The 16510-nt window shown below is 38.0% G+C and overlaps 1 protein-coding gene across 6 annotated transcripts in view; it reads left to right on the top strand.

The window, feature by feature from the left end:
- The window catches only part of ARHGAP32 (Rho GTPase activating protein 32), a 317736-nt gene that overhangs the window by 77072 nt on the left and 224154 nt on the right, over positions 1–16510 (top strand). For 2 of the 6 annotated variants that reach the window (XM_016922272.4, XM_054662832.2), the window contains exon 1: positions 9141–10257. The exons of the other annotated variants lie outside the window; for them this stretch is intronic. In XM_016922272.4, the coding sequence (XP_016777761.2) occupies positions 10058–10257 (200 nt within the window). In that variant the 5' untranslated portion in view covers positions 9141–10057. Of the gene's footprint in view, positions 1–9140; positions 10258–16510 lie in introns of those variants that run through there. 6 annotated transcript variants of the gene reach the window in all.

Below are 16510 nucleotides of genomic sequence, written 5' to 3'. Positions count from 1 at the left end.
TATGCACATTGCCTTCATTTATTTTTGAACTTATATTTCCTATTCCTGGGACCTAGATTTTTCAGTCGTTCAATCCTATGTATTTATTCAGTAAACATTTTCATTGACTTCTGTGGTATACAGGGTAGAAAAACAGCATCCACCTACTCAAGAGAAGAAACTGTAGAGTGGATCTTTTAACTCATGCTGTTAACTTCTTTAAAACTAAAAAGTTAAACAGTGAATACATTTTTATGTTAGAAAGTTAAAAATATGTAAATAAGTTTAAGGAAGTAAAAATCATCTGCATTATCTTTGTTAGTTAGTTTTCCAAACTTTCTTCTTTGCATGTGTGTATTAAAAATACTATTTTTATTACCAGTATATATATGTGTGTATATGTATATGTATATGTACGTGTATATGTATATGTGTGTATATATACACACATATATATATAAATAAATAGAGAGAGACACACACAGACAGACAGACAGACAGACAGACAGACAGAGACAGGCTCTTGCTCTGTTGCCCAGGCTGGAGTGCAGTGGCGTGATCGTAGCTCACTAGCCTCGAACTCCTGTGCTCAAGCGATCCTCCCACTTCAGCTTCCTGAGTAGCTGGGTCTACAGATGTTCATCACAATGCTTGGCTAATTTTTAAAGTTTTTTTATAGAGATGGAGTCTCGCTCTGTTGCTCTGGTTGGTTTTCAACTCCTGGCCTCAAGGGATCTTCCTGCCTTGGCCTCCCAAAGTACTGGAATTACAGGTGTGAGCCACTGCACCTGGCTGTGTTTTTGTTTTTTTGTTTTCATGTAACCACTACATGTAAATGTTGTATTTTAGTGGCTGTTTACTTTTACTGGAAAAGTCATCACTGGCCTTAGATTTTATTTAACAATTATATACAGTAGTTTTGATTTATCCGTAGATATAAATAGTAGACTCACACTCTGTAGGGTTTTCTGATTATTTTTTTGGTTACTGATATCAGGCTCTAGAACAGTGGTTAAAAATTGTCTGGAGGGGATCTAGTTAGGTATACCGTTATAGTATTTTTCTACAATATTTACATGAGATGATGATTATAGAATGTATAATAATGAAAGGTTAGTGATCCAGTGAAACCATAGGCTGAGATTATGTATTTGTTGAAAGCAGTTTTCTACATCGATAAACATTACATACTTTTCAAACTTGAATACCAGAAAGTATACTTATAATCTTTGCTTATTACAGTGAAAGATACAGGACTCAAAAACAGAAGACCATGTCGGTTGAATTTTGAGAGTTCTTATTCATACGGTTATGAAATTTCCACTTAATATCACTTATTAACACGGAAATGACATGTTGAATTGTCTTATGATCTGATTTTATATGTTCTTTATAATCCTTGAATTAAAGTGATGAAGGAAGAATATGGGTTTCTGTTGTAATTGTTAATTTGCCATACTTCACATTCATGGAAAGAATTCAGATAATTAGAAAATAACTTACTGGCTTAATAGGGACTTTTTTCTTATTTTTTAGATTAGCACTCTCTTTTAAATAATAGTAAAAATTACAGAGTGATTATATTTTTTAAAAGCCAGAGATTTACAGATTAAGATTTTTTTTTCAATTTTTCTATAATCACAGTAATGAAAACATTTTATGGTTCAGGGATGATAATGATGACAATGGCTATAATTTATTGAGGACTTTGTACTGTATACTACTATAGTTTCATTATATGCATTGTTTCTATTTTATACATTAACATCATAAGGGTATTATTTTTTCTATTTTAGAGACTACGAAACTGAGACTCAATTTAAGTTGCTTGTTGTATTAGTCCATTTTCATGCTGCTGATAAAGACATACCCGAGACTGGGTAATTTATAAAGAAAAAGAGGTTTAATGGACTCACAGTTCTATGTGGCTCGGGAGGCCTCACAATCTTGGTGGAAGATGAAAGGCATGTCTTACGTGGCAGCAGACAAGAGAAAGAATGAGAACCAAGTGAAAGTGGTTTCCCCTTGTAAAACCATCAGATCTTTTGAGACTTACTTATTACCATGAGAAAAGTATGGGGGAACCACCCCCATGATTCAGTTATCACCCACCGGGTCCCTCCCACAATGTGTGGGAACTATGGGAGTTACAATACAAGATGAGATTTGGGTGGGGACACAGCCAAACCATATCATTCTGCCCCTGGCCCCTCCCACATCTTGTATCCTTACGTTTCAAACCGGTCATGCCTTCCCAATGTCCCCCAATGTCTTAACTCATTTCATCATTAACTCAAAAGTCCACAGTCCAGAGTCTCATTTGAGATGAGGCAAGTCCCTTCTGCCTATGAACCTGTAAAATCAAAAGAAAGTTAGTTACCTCCTAGATACAATGGGGGTACAGGCATTGGGTAAATACAGCTGTTCCAAATGGGAAAAATTGGCCAAACCAAAGGGGCTACAGGGCCCATGTAAGTCCAAAATCCAGTGGGGCAGTCAAATCTTAAAGCTCCAAAATGATCTCCCTTGACACCGTGTCTCACACCTAGGTCACACTGATGCAAGAGGTCGGTTCCCATGGTCTTGGGCAGCTCTGCCCCTTTAGCTTTGCAGGGTACAACCTCCCTCCTCGCTGCTTTCACAGGCTGGCATTGAGTGTCTGCAGCTTTTCCAGGCTCACAGTGCAAGCAGTTGGTGGATCTGCCATTCTGGGGTCTGGAGGACGGTGGTCCTCTTCTCACAGCTCCACTAGGCAGTGCCCAGTGGGGGCTCTGTGTGGGGGCTTCAACCCCATGTTTCCCTTCTGCACTGCCCTGGCAGAGGTTTTCAGGAGGGCCCCGCCCCTGCAGCAGATTTCTGCCTGGACATCTAGGTATTTTCATACATCCTCTGAAATCTAGGTAGAGGTTCCCAAACCTCAGTTCTTAACTTTTGTGCACCTGCAGGCTCAACACCTTGTGGAAACTGGCAAGGATTGGGGCTTGCACCCTCTGAAGCCATGGCCCAAGCTGTATCTTGGCCCCTTTTAGCCATAGCTGGAGCAGCTGGGGCACAGGGCACCAAGTCCCTAGGCTGCACACAGCAGGGGGCCCTGGGCCTGGCCCATGAAACCATTTTTCTTCCTAGGCCTCTGGGCCTGTGATGGGAAGGACTGCCACAAAGATCTCTGACATGACCTGGAGACATTTTCCCCATTGTCTTGGTGATTAACATTAGGCTCCTTGTTACTTATACAAATTTCTGCAGCTGGCTTGACTTTCTCCTTGGAAAATGGGTTTTTCTTTTCTGTCGCATGGTCAGGCTGCAAATTTTCTGAACTTTTATTCTCTGTTTCCCTTATAAAACTGAATGCTTTTTAACAGCAACCCAGTCACATATTGAATGCTTTGCTACTTAGACATTTCTTCTGCCAGATACCCTAAATCATCTCCCTCAAGTTCAAAGTTGCACAAATCTCTAGGGCAGGGGCAGAATGCCACCAGTCTCTTTGCTAAAACATAGCAAGGGTCACCTTTACTCTAGTTCCCAACAAGTTCCTCATCTCCATCTGAGACCACTTCAGCCTGGATTTCATTGTCCATGTCATTATCAGCATTTTGGTCAAAGCCATTCAACAAGTCTCTAGGAAGTTCCAAACTTTCCCACATTTTTCTTTCTTCTTCTAAGTCCTCCAAACTGTTTCAGCCTCTGCTTGCTAACCAGTTCCAAAGTTGCTTCCACATTTTCAGGTATCTTTGCAGTGGTGCCCCACACTGCTGGTACCAGTTTACTGTATTAATCTGTTTTCACACTGCTGATAAAGACATACATGAAACTGGGTAATCTATAAAGGAAAGAGGTTTAATTGACTCACAGTTACACGTGCATGGGGAGGCCTCAAAATCACGGCAGAAGATGAAGGAAGACCAAAGGGACACCTTACATGGCAGCCAGCAAAGAGAGAATAAGAGCCAAGCGACAGGGGTGCCCCTTATAAAACCATCAGATCTCGTGAGACTTATTCACTAGCATGAGAACAGTTTAAGAGAAACCACCCCCATGATTCAGTTGTCTCCTACTAGGTCCTTCCCACCACACATGGGAATTATGGGAGTTACAATTCAAGATGAAATTTGGGTGGGGACACAGCCAAACCTTATCACTTGTCTAAGACCACACTATTTGTAAATGACATAGTTGATATTTGAGTCTGAGCTTGTTTGACTTCAAAATACAGTACCTCCATTTCTATTTTTTCTGGTTTTATAAGAACAGCTTTTTGAAAGTGATTTTTATTCATATATCCTTGCAATGGCGATGATGTATTTTAAGATAGCCATTTTAACTTTTTTATAGAAATATCATTTAGCTTTTATGAACAGTTGAAAGTTAGATCTCCCTTTGAATACATGTGTTTAGTGAAGCAAAATCTGCTCTAACATGAAATTGTCAGTTTTCTATTCAAGTAGACCTTTTCTGTTATGTTTAAAGTTACCTGTAGAGAATCATATTAAATTAACTGGATTCTTTATTTTTGATATTTTAATGAAATAAAGTTGCCATAGTATGCATAAGAATTGTTTCCCCTTTAGATACCATTGTGAATTAAAGCAAATGTCAATGTATATATAATGATCCAGAATACATCAGTGTTCCATAATAAAGAAGGAAAGAGTTGTTTTTTCAAAGTTAATTATTTCAGTGGAGGAAACACCTAAAAAATGATTGTTATAAAAAAATCTAAATTTTGAATGAATGTATAGATAGTATAAAAACGAATAATGATGAATGACATTTTTACATTATATATATTGTGCTCCATACATTTGGAGGAAAATCTTCAGTCACTGGAAATATTTTAGAAGGATTCTTGCTTAATTTTTCTTTCTGATACAATTATATGATACATACATATATATTACACAGAGCACACATTATTCACATTTAGAATACAAAATTTTCTGAGAAATTTTATATTTATATTTATATTCATATTCATGAAGCAGTCTGTGGACAAAGCTTGGTGCCCAATTAAGGAGACATTTATTGACCCCTTGGCTATGTGCCATGCACTGTATTGAACAGTTTTGAAAAAAAAAATTATAATATTATGATGGGAGAATGGGAACAACGAAATCAGAGCATCAAGATCTTGGTTCTACTGCTTTGCTATTGTTTTGCTGTGTGATATCCTGTCCATACCCCTCCCCTGATAGTGAACCCAAATGTATACTGCATTCAGCCATGTAGATACGGGTATTGGATATAGAATTAGATGTAGGTCAGCATTTCAGCAGTATCATGGCCTATCCCCCAAAAAAGAGAAAATAAAAAACTGTGAGATCAGAGACGTCTAGGCTGATAAGTGGAATGTGGACCAAAATGCAAACCATATAGTCTTCCCACAGAAGTAACATTTCATATGGCGTGGTTAGGTTTGGATTTTTGAAAAGTATTTTTATTTTTTTTGAGATGGAGTCTTGCTCTGTCACCCAGGCTGAAGTGCAGTGGCGCGATCCTGGCTCATTGCAACCTCTCTCTCCCAGGCTGAAGCTATTCTCCTGCCTCAGCCTACCAAGTAGCTGGGATTACATGCATGCACCACCAAGCCAGGTTAATTTTTATATTTTTAGTAGAGACGGGTTTTCACCGTGTTGGACAGGCTGGTCTCGAACTCCAGACCTCAGGTGATTTCCCTGCCTTGGCCTCTCAAGTGCTAGGATTACAGGCATCAGCTACTGATCCTGGCCTGAAAAGTATTTTTAATGCAAGTTTATGAACTGGATAATCCTGGAGAAATTATGATGCTAAGTCTCAGTTTCTTCACCTGTAATATGATGGCTCCTGCCTCATGAGGTGGTTGGGAGAATTATATAATTCATTATGTTTGGGCCTTAATCCAATGCTTGGCATATAGAGTCAGTGCTCAGCATATGCAGTCATCACTTGGTATCCATGGGGAAATCGTTTCCAGGACACCCTGTGGATACCAACATCTGTAGATACTCAAGTCACTTATGTAAAATGTTGTAGTATTTACATATTACCTATGCACATCTTCTCATACTTTAAATCATCTCTAGATCACTTATAATAACTATCAATGTAAATGTTATGTAAATAGTTGCCATACAGTATTGTTTAGGGAATAATGACAAGAAGAAGCCTGTACTTGTTCAATACAGATAGGACCATCCCTCTTTTTTCCCTGAGTATTTTTGATTCAACCAAGAGGTTGAATTCATGCATGCAGAACCCATGCATACGGAACCTGTGGGCCAACTCTGTTGCTGTGATTATTACTACTTACCACTGCTACTAGGAAAGTCAGCACTTTTAACAATGTTTCTCTTTGAAAAAATTCATTCTGACTTGCAGTGTTTAAATTGTTGCTGTAAGAATGCTTCTCTCTTTTGCTGCTGTGGGATTAGCTATTTCCCTTCCCCTCAGGTTCCCTACCTCTTGGAGGTAGAAGATGAGAACCAGCTAGTTCGAAATTACTGCTGGTGACTCCTGTGGTTTAAGTCAAAGACTTCAGCTCTATAAAAGCTTGTTGGGAAAGTGAAGGCTGATCAGGATTTAAACAAATCAGGAAGAAAAGGAGTTAAAACCACCTTGTGGTCTTCAGCAGTATCTAGTCTCTCTCACACACTGGTAGCCAGAGTGATAGACTCGGCTGTGTTCCATCCCTGCCCCCGCTGTTAACCATCACCTGTTGATTCCGCTGGATTTTCATTTACTACTGGAGAAGGGAACAGAAAACAGAAACACATGTAGGTTTTGAATTTAAAAACTTTTTTTCCTTTTTTTTTGAGACGGAGGTTCGCTCTTGTCATCCAGGCTGGAGCGCAATGGCGTGATCTCGGCTCACAGCAACCTCCAGCCGAGGCGGGTGGATCACTTGAGGTCAGGAGTTTGTGACCACCCTGGCCAACATGGTGAAACCTCTTCTCTACTAAAAATAAAAAATTAGGCGGGTGTGGTGGCGGGTGCCTGTAATCCCAGCTACTCGGGAAGCTGAGGCAGGAAAAACATTTTTAAAAAACTTGTGATGGCAGAGTCAAAACAGAACAAGCCTCGGAAGATGTGCACATTAAACTGTCCTTCAGTATTCTGTGTAAAAATACCACTTACAGTTCACGTTTTCACTTTTGAAAGGCTCGAAGTGAGGGAAATCAACCATCATAATGAAAGAACAAAAGAATGATTAAAAGAAAAGGTGAATAGGATTCATGAAAACACTTTGAGGCCGGGCACAGTAGCTCATACCTGTAAGCCCAGCACTTTGGGAGGCAGAGGCAGGCAGATCACTTGAGATCAGGAGTTCGAGACCAGCCTGGCCAACATGGTGAAACCCCATCTCTACTAAAAATACAACAACAACAAAAATTAGCAGGTGTCGTGGCACACACTTATAATCCCAGCTGCTTGGGAGGCTGAGGCAGGAGGATTGCCTGAACTGGGAGGTGGAGGTTGTAGTGAGTCGAGATCGTGCCACTGCACTCCAGCCTAGGTGACAGAACAAGACCCTGTTTCAACAAACAAACAAAACAAAACAACCCCCCCCCCAAAAAAACAACACTTTGAAGGAGTTAGAATTGTTTAGAAAAAAAAAAAACTAGATTCTTAATGAAATAATATTTAAAAATCCAATTCTTTACTGAAGGTCATGAAAGATTCTATTTAAAATTAGTTAATATTTTGGTAAGGATTATATGTGCATGACATAGTGAAAAACTATCTTTCTTTCTCCTTTTTTTTTTTTGAGACGGAGTTTCACTCTCGTTGCCCAGGCTGGAGTGCAATGGCGTGATCTCGGCTCACTGCAACAATCTCCACCTCCCGGGTTCAAGCGTGTCTTTCTTTTATTCCTCTTCTCCAGCTGTCTGTTTTCCTCCGTGGAGACAACTACTGGTACTAGTACTGATCCTCTTCTTCCATAGATAGTCTGCATTTGTTTCTTCTAACTCCTCATTGAAAACACAGATGGCAGCATAGCATACTGCACATACTGCCCTATACTTTTACCCCTTTCTTCTTTGCCTTAACAGTATTCCTTAAGCTTTGTTCCGTATTGTGACCTGTAGGGCTGCCTTGTTTTCTCATATACTCACTGTGTAGCATTCCATTCTATGGGTATTCTGTAATTTGCCTAGTTTTCTATTCCTCAGGAATTTAGGTTGTTTTTGCTATCCTATTTTGCTACTATAATGTCTACCAGAATGAATGTTCCTGTTTGCCTCTTACTTCTACTTGTGAAAGTGAGATAATTTCCTAAAAGAGAAATTGCTGGGCCAAAAATATGTGCATTTTGAATTTTGGTAGATTTTGCTAAATTGCCCTGAACACAGGTTGTACCAGTTTAAACTCCCACTGACAGGCATGTTTCTTTTCCCATGTCCTCTTTCAGTTTGTTAAAACCTTTTAAAAGCTTTGCCTATGTGATAGATTTTTTAAAAGTCATCTTATTATGTATTGTTTTACATTTCTGTTATCAGTGAAGTTAAATACTTTTAACATCTTTTAAGTTTCTTTTATGTTTATCTCTGAGTATTATATTTTTGTTCTTTGCCTATTTATCTTTTGAGCTCTTGGGTCTTAGAAATTTTTAAGAACTTTTTATATATTAAATAAATTAACCCTTTGTGATATGTTTCAAATATTTTTTTCTCAACTTGTTTGCATTTTGACTTTGCTTATAATGTTGTTCTGTTGTTTTTGGTTTAAAAAATTTTTTTTTGAAAAGTTTTTAAAATTTATATAATATATATAATATATATAATATATATTATATATATTATATATTATATATATTATATATATTATATATATTATACATATATTATATGCTCTAGGGACCTGCATATATATATATATATATGTGTATATATATATATATTTTTGAGACAGGGTCTTGCTGTGTTGCCCAGGCTGGAGTGCAGTGGCGTGATTATGGCTCACAACAGCCTTGAACTCCCAGGCTCAGGCGATCCTCCCACCTCAGCCTGTTGAGTAGCTGGGACTACAGGGTGCACCACCACACTTGGCTGTTTCCCGCCCCCCCCCCCCCCCATAAAGATGAGGTCTCGCTACGTTGCCCAGGCTGGTCTTGAACTCTTGAGCTCAAGTGATGCATCCACGTCAGCCTCTCAAAGTGTTGGGATTACAGGCGTGAGCCACTGTGCTTGGCTCTTTATTTTTCAAATATGAAAATTCAAGAAGACTTCAGTAGATGTCTTCTTAATTTTTGATTAAATCAGATACAATGGAAGGTCAGGGCTTTGCAGTTTGTTGCTGCTTGGTAAAAGACAAATAGCCATGAATATCCAGCAGGTCAGTAGTTTCTGTCAACATGGCTCTTTTGTAAGTAACAGTTGTGTTGTTGACAGTCATAGATGCTATACCTTTCACTCATTTCCCAGCAAGTCATTTTATTGCCACCATGACTGTTTGCAGTTTAAATGTGTAAAACTTTGCATGCTTTTATTTGATGTGATTGTCAGCATCTTTGAACTTGGGACACTTAAACTTTTTTCTTTCAAGGACTGTGGACAAGCCCAACTTTTATGTCTCACTCTGGATACTTGAGCAGAGATGCATATGGCAGTCCTTACTGAGAGGAAGGAAAGATGGGTGTAATATTGGAAGGCATGAACCTAGGCAGGTCCCTAGAGCATACTTATCTTCTCTACTTATTGTGAGCCTCCTTAACTGTGAGATCTATAACTGTGCTTCTCATGTGCTTGGCCAGTGGATGGTGTTATTCTTTCTAGTTTTCTGTTTACCTTTCTGGAGTCCGAGATCAAAAAAGGATACAAATAAAGCCTGCATTTTGAAAATACCTATTTTTAACTTATTAAGTGGAAACTTTAGGAAGAGTCATTATTACAGAATAATTAGTAAAAAATCACCTTCATTTAGATTCTGCTTTTGGTTATGTAGGTCACGCAGCCTAAGGCAGTGGGAGGGTCTAGGTGTCACCAGTATGGCAGTCAGACGCAGTGACTGTGCTGCCTGTGATTTCCTGTCTGTACCCTGACTGTAATTAAACCAGCACCAGTACCTGTCACTAGGGCACCAGCCACACATCTGAGTATACATGAGTAGAGCTGAACAACCTGAATGTTGGTGCTTTTTATTCCATGCCTGGAGGTTTAGTTTTTTTTTGTTTTTTAAGTACAAGATGGAGACTGAAAGTGAGAGTAGCACTTTAGGGGATGACAGTGTCTTCTGGTTGGAGTCTGAAGTTATAATCCAGGTGACTGACTGTGAAGAGGAAGAAAGGGAAGAGAAGTTCAGGTGATTATGGAATTCACAGTTCCTTTGTCCTGTCCACTCCCTATCCCCACCCGCACCCCTTTTTCTTCTCTGCATTTCAGTCTTTTTTCCAATAAGACTTTCTGTTTTCTGGGGGAAGGTTTGGAGCTAAAGGGAGCAGGTTTTGAGTTGTATATAGCACTCCTCATTCCACAACTTGCCCTGAACTTGTAAAATGCATTTTAAAGGACTTGTTAGAACACCAGGAGGAGAAGGTGTTAGACAGGTTTTGTAGTAGCCTTTCAGGAATTTCAAGTAGAACTCATAATGAACTACTACCCCTTCCTGTATCTGATTTGTATCAAATAGATTTGATCTGAATTTGTATCTAATAGATTTTTCTTCCTCTTTTTCTTGGAATGTGGTGTGTGTGTGTGTGTGTGTGTGTGTGAGTGTGCGTGCGTGCCTGCCTGCCTGCTTTGTTTGCCTTATGCATGGGTATGAAAAATTCCGATTAAGTACAGATTGGTTATTTTGTGGCTTTGATCTTTACCCTTGTCTCTGATCTTGTATCTCGTGCCCCCTTTCCCCCAAATCTCTCTTGGTTTTTGAATCTCTGGTAGTATTAGTAACTTCATAATTGAAGTTTTTAGAGGATGCCTCCTGATGAAGCAGCTCTCAGTTTAGTGTCTGTGGTGAAGAAAGATGTCTTAACCAGTTTGTGAAAACAGAACCAATGTTTCATTCATTCTGTTGTACTGTTGCAAATTTTAGGGGGCTTTATTCTGGCTTTTCTTTTTCATTCAGAGTTAGCGATGTAATACCTTTGAGTATCACAAAAATCTCTTGATGAAGTTTGAAGTTTGTTGCTGCATATTATCACTGCCACTCACATGTGCAATTAAACATCTTTTATAAGTTTACCTATGAGAACTTGTATAGGTGAATATACTGTTTTCATCAGATACTGTCTTTGTGTTTAATGCTGAAAAAAAGTTTCTCCTTTTCTCGAGTCAAAGGATTTCTTTAACCACAAATTTTATTTTTTAAAGTCTAGGTTAAATGATGGAAGGGATTGAATATTGGGAACTCTTGATAACCCTCACTAAATTTTTTACTCAGGGGTTCAAATAAATGAGAAGTATATTTAAAATTTTAAAAGAATAATTTTCAGAGTATAAAAATGAATTATTAGCATATGATTATTTTTTGTCTGAACTTTTGTCTCATTTTCCCATAATTTTATCTAGCCTTTCAAATTTGAGTAAGTCCCTTCCCTTCCAAGGTATGCTAATTGTTAGTCACATGTTCTGCTTTTTAATATGGTTTGTGTCTTGCTAACAATGAGTAGGACTGAAGTATTTGTTTTGCTTGTAATAAAACTTTTTGACCTGGTATTCAAATTATAGAAGTTATTTGGGTATTTGTCAAAGGAAGAAACAACTTGGAACTTATTTCATTGTTGTTTTTATGACAGATTTGGTACTGTAATCCTAGATTTACTTGTAAGGCAGTGGGCGTCTCTCTGGGATTTTCTTTTGACAGTTAAAAGCAAATTTGTGTAAGGATGAGCTCTTCTTTTCCTTGGGAGTATGTGACAGCATTTTCACTCTGAGAAACTGAGCTAGTGATGTGTTGTTTAAGGAAACTATGATACCATAGGGCATTTGTCTTCTGTTTATGTTTCCTATCTGAATAGCACCATGGCTCTCCTAAATCAATTATATCTTTGTGATTTGATCTGATTTTATTTACAAATGTAACAAAGAGGTCTGGGCAAGGCCCAATTTCATGTAGTGTCTCTCACGCATTCAGCAGTGAGGCATGAGGAAATGTGGCAGCAGAGTGGTTTCACAACCTCGTGGTGGTGTTCCTGCCGAGATGCCCTACAGGAAAATGGAGGCATGGGTGTGGAAGGGGAAGGGTCGGATAGGAGTTGCAGCTGTAACCTTGGGAGGACCAAATAGTAGACTCAGTGTGGTATGACAGTTGTTTTTGTAAAATCAATGTAATAATTTTAAAAATGTCTTACTGTGTTTTTATAAAAATCTCTGCAAATACATGTGACATCAAGCTGTCGTATTGGTTACATTTCCATTCACATACACACACACAGCTGAGATGAGGGCAAAAGATTGTGCACTTTTCTTTTTCCCTGAATAGCTTGTAAACTACATTTTAAATGCACTCTTAAAAGCCTGCTTTTGTGTAACTTAAGGCACCATGGCTAAGAGAGTAAAGTCATACCACACCTAGAATGTAGGCTTCTGGTGCTTCCAGGTGCCATCTGCTTTAGGAGGAAGTAGTCTCAGAGACAAGTTAATGTTTGTCCAGTAGCTTTTGAAATAGCATTTATTTTTGGACTCAGTTGGAGGAAAGGATCCTTTTTATTAACACTCTTGCACTATGGGAAGTTGCCGGTCTCCTTCATGATGGTAGTTTAAATTTGTCTGCCATTGACTCACAGATCTTTCATTTTCTGATTTCTTATTTGTAGTGTGAAGCTAGTAATCGGTATTATTACCTACCTTGTCATTGTGGTAAAATAGTTATTAGACTAGAATATTTAGTCCTTAGAATAAAATAGTTCCTAGAGATGATTAGAAAAATCCATCCCTGGATAAGAAGGAGGAATATAAGGCAGAAAAGGAAAAACATAAATGTTTTAATTCTATCAAGAAAGAAAAACTTTACTTAGAAATTGTTATATGTAATGTACTAGGCCATATATATGCTTTATATAGTGTATCAGTTAACTGCTTATCACTCCTATAAAGCAGGTATCATTTTTCCTGTTTCCTCGGTGAGGAATTTATGGCTCAGAGAGTCACACAGCCCACATTTGTCATGGTGGAGCAAAATTTTGCAAGTGGTAGCACAAAAATTTGAACCCAGATGTAACTGACTTTGAAAGTGAAGACTTTAATGAAAGATTTTTGGGGCTATCTTCTGCTAAATGCTATTTTCTGCTAAGTGATAACTTACAAGAGGCTACAGCTGATATCTCAAGTTTTGAAATTCCTTTTTTTTGAGGAGGTTATGAGCATCAATGATATATAGATTATGTGACCATCATAAAAATGAAGTAATGAACACAATAATGTGACTTTTAAAAAATGTGACCTCTAGGACACCTAGGAATCATGAAAGGTTCTAGTTCTTTGGCATTTGAAGGTAGAAATGTTTATCATATGATTTTGTTTAGACTTCCCTAATACCACGTTATGGGCTGATAGACAGCCTGGCAAATATGACATATAATTTGAAGCAGCTACAGAGATGATATAGTGCTTAATTGAACCATATTTTTGATCAGGATCTGTAGATGCCCACATCGCTGATCTTCACGTATATCTCCATTATTAAGGCAATTCATTTTAAGTGACGAGAAAGTTCTGACTTTAGTTAAACTGGATGATTTGGTGAACATATTTTAATTGGGGGAGACAATGCCTTTATTCATTTATAGCATTATAGAACTAATGATACTTCATGCACTAGACTCGTTGGTTGGTTGCATTATTCATCCTCTACCTCAGGGGTTCCCAACCCCTGGACCGTGGACCAGTTATCTTATTTGGAAGGATGCCACAAGTTAGAAGCTATTGTGGCAGTCTAAGTAGGTAATAAGGGTCTTGACTATGGTATTGTACATCTTCTAGGCTCAAAACAGCTTTGAACTCCCAGGCCCAGGCGATCAGATCAGATCTAGATGATTTCTTTTAATGGCTCATTTCCCCTGGAAGCCCATAAAACAATTTCAAGATTTTCTGTTTTTATTACTCTGCCTGTTCTTTTATCTTCTGCAGAAATTCTTGATTTCAGGCTTCCCAGCCAGTTTTAATGATCCTGGAAGTACAGAGAGGTAGTATTAACAATTAACTGAGGCTGGGCATGGTGGCTCACACCTGTAATCCCAGCACTTTGGGAGGCTGAGGCAGGCAGATCACCTGAGGTCAGGAGTTTGAGATCAGCCTGGCCAACATGGTGAAACCCTGTCTCTACTAAAAATACAAAAATTAGCTGGGTGTGGTGGCGGGTTCCTGTAATCCCAGCTATTTGGGAGGCTGAGGCAGGAGAATTGCTTGAACCTGGGAGGTAGAGATTGCAGTGAGCCGAGATTATGGCACTGCATTCCAGCCTGGGTGACAAAATGAGACTCCATCTCAAAAACAAACAAACCTCAACAAACAAAAAAACCACACAAAAAAACCAAAACAAAAAAACCCAATTAACTGTATGTCCATAAATACCAGTATCACACCCAGGCCCATTTTATACTGTGTGGCTTTTCAAAGGCACCACACCTTTAATAACCTATTACTTATGATGTCAAAAAAGATGTATATTTTGCCCAAAAAGCTACAACTTATATTGTTTTGTAACCTTGAAGAAACATGTGGGATTTAGTTTAGCCCCTAAAATATTATTTTAAAAAATTATTTTTAATTTTAGGGGGTTCATAGTGGGTGTATATTTTTATGGGGTACATGAGATGTTTTGATATAGGCACACAATGTGTAATAATCATATCATGGAAGATGGGGTAACCATCCCCTCATGATGGGATATCCATCCCCTCAAGCATTTACCCTTTGTTTTATAAACAATCCAATTATACTCTTTTAATTATTTTTCAGTGTACAATTAAATTATTATTGACTATAGTCACCCTATTGTGCTATCAAATACTAGGCCTTATTCATTTATTCTAACTACTTTTTGGACCCATTAACTATCCCCACCAACCTCCCACTATGCCCCCACCACCCTTCCCAGCCTCTGGTAACCATCCTTCTACTCTCTGTGTCCATGAGTTTAATTGTTTTGATTTTTAGATCACACAAATAAGTGAGAACATGTGATGTTTGTCTTTCCGTGCCTGGCTTATTTCACTTAACATAATGACCTCTAGCTCCAACCATGTTGTTGCAAATGACTAAATCTCATTATTTTTTATGACTGAATAGTATTCCATTGGGTATAAGTACCACATTTTCTTTATCCATTCATCCATTGATGGACACTTAGGTTGCTTTCAGATCTTGGCTATTGTGAACAGTGCTGCAACAAATATGGGAGTGCAGATACCTCTTCAGTAGACTGATTTCCTTTCATTTGGGTATATGTCCAACAGTGGGATGGCTAGATCATATGGTAGCTCTATTTTTAGTTTTTTTGAGGAACTTCCAAACTTTTCTTCATAGTAGTTGCCTAATTTACATTCCTGCCAACAATGTGTGAGGGTTCCCATTTCTCCACATTGTTGCTGGCATTTGTTATTGCCTTTCTTTTGGATATAAGCCATTTTAACTGGGGTGAGATGATCTCTCACTGTAGTTTTGATTTGCATTTCTCTGATGATCAGTGATGTTGAGCACTTTTTCCTACGCTTGTTTGCCATTTGTTGCCGTCTTTTGAGAAATGCCTGTTCAAATCTTTTGCCCATTTTTAAATCGGATTATTACATTTTTTCCTATAGAGTTGTTTGGGCTCCTTATATATTCTGGTTATTAATCCCTTTTTGCAAATATTTTCTCCCTTGCTGTGGGTTGTCTCTTCACTTTGTTGATTGTTTTCTTTGCTGTGTAGAAGCTTCTAAAATATTCTTTTAACAGTAAGTATAACATTCACCCAACATACTCTCATCAGTGAATTTAATAGTAATCAGCAAAGTCTGATATGAACATCCCTTAATCTCAGAACATTTTAGGCAGTAATGGAGTCTAGCCATTAGGCTGTCTTCATAATCTGTGAAATGAATCTGTCTTAACCATGAGGCATGCCAGTACAAGACTTTCTTGGTATTTTAGTAATTAAGCCCTTTGGGATGGAGTCCAAGGTGGGCCTTTCTTCTATCTATCTGTATGAGTATTTTGATGTTCAAGAAAGGCCCTAGAGTACAGAAACTATATAGACCTGTATAAAAGTTCCTGGTTATTAGGTTGTTTAATTGAAGTTAAAAAGTTTAAACCCAAACCTAATTTTTCTAACTCTTGCATTTCACTTTGGCACTGAACTCTCTTAAATAGTCAATGGGACTTTCAAAAATAAATTGAAATCCCTGAAACATTTAAAGCTCTATTTATAAATTAGTTAATTTTCTTTTTTTTTAATTAAATATGTCAAGTGACTAGCTTAGCAAGATGATATTCAGAGCAGGCAAAACCTTCCCAGATACTTAATTTTGGAAGTTGCGCTATACTTTTCTTTACATTAATGATTAGTTTCCATTTCCATGTTCTCATAATCATACATGTATTTTCTCTATTTGAAAATAAAATGATTTCTTTCA

Source organism: Pan troglodytes, chromosome 9 (genome assembly GCF_028858775.2).
Source record: "Pan troglodytes isolate AG18354 chromosome 9, NHGRI_mPanTro3-v2.0_pri, whole genome shotgun sequence".
Lineage (NCBI taxonomy): Eukaryota > Metazoa > Chordata > Mammalia > Primates > Hominidae > Pan > Pan troglodytes.
Note: the sequence above shows the minus strand (reverse complement) of the source record. Positions and strands in the feature narration are given on the sequence as shown.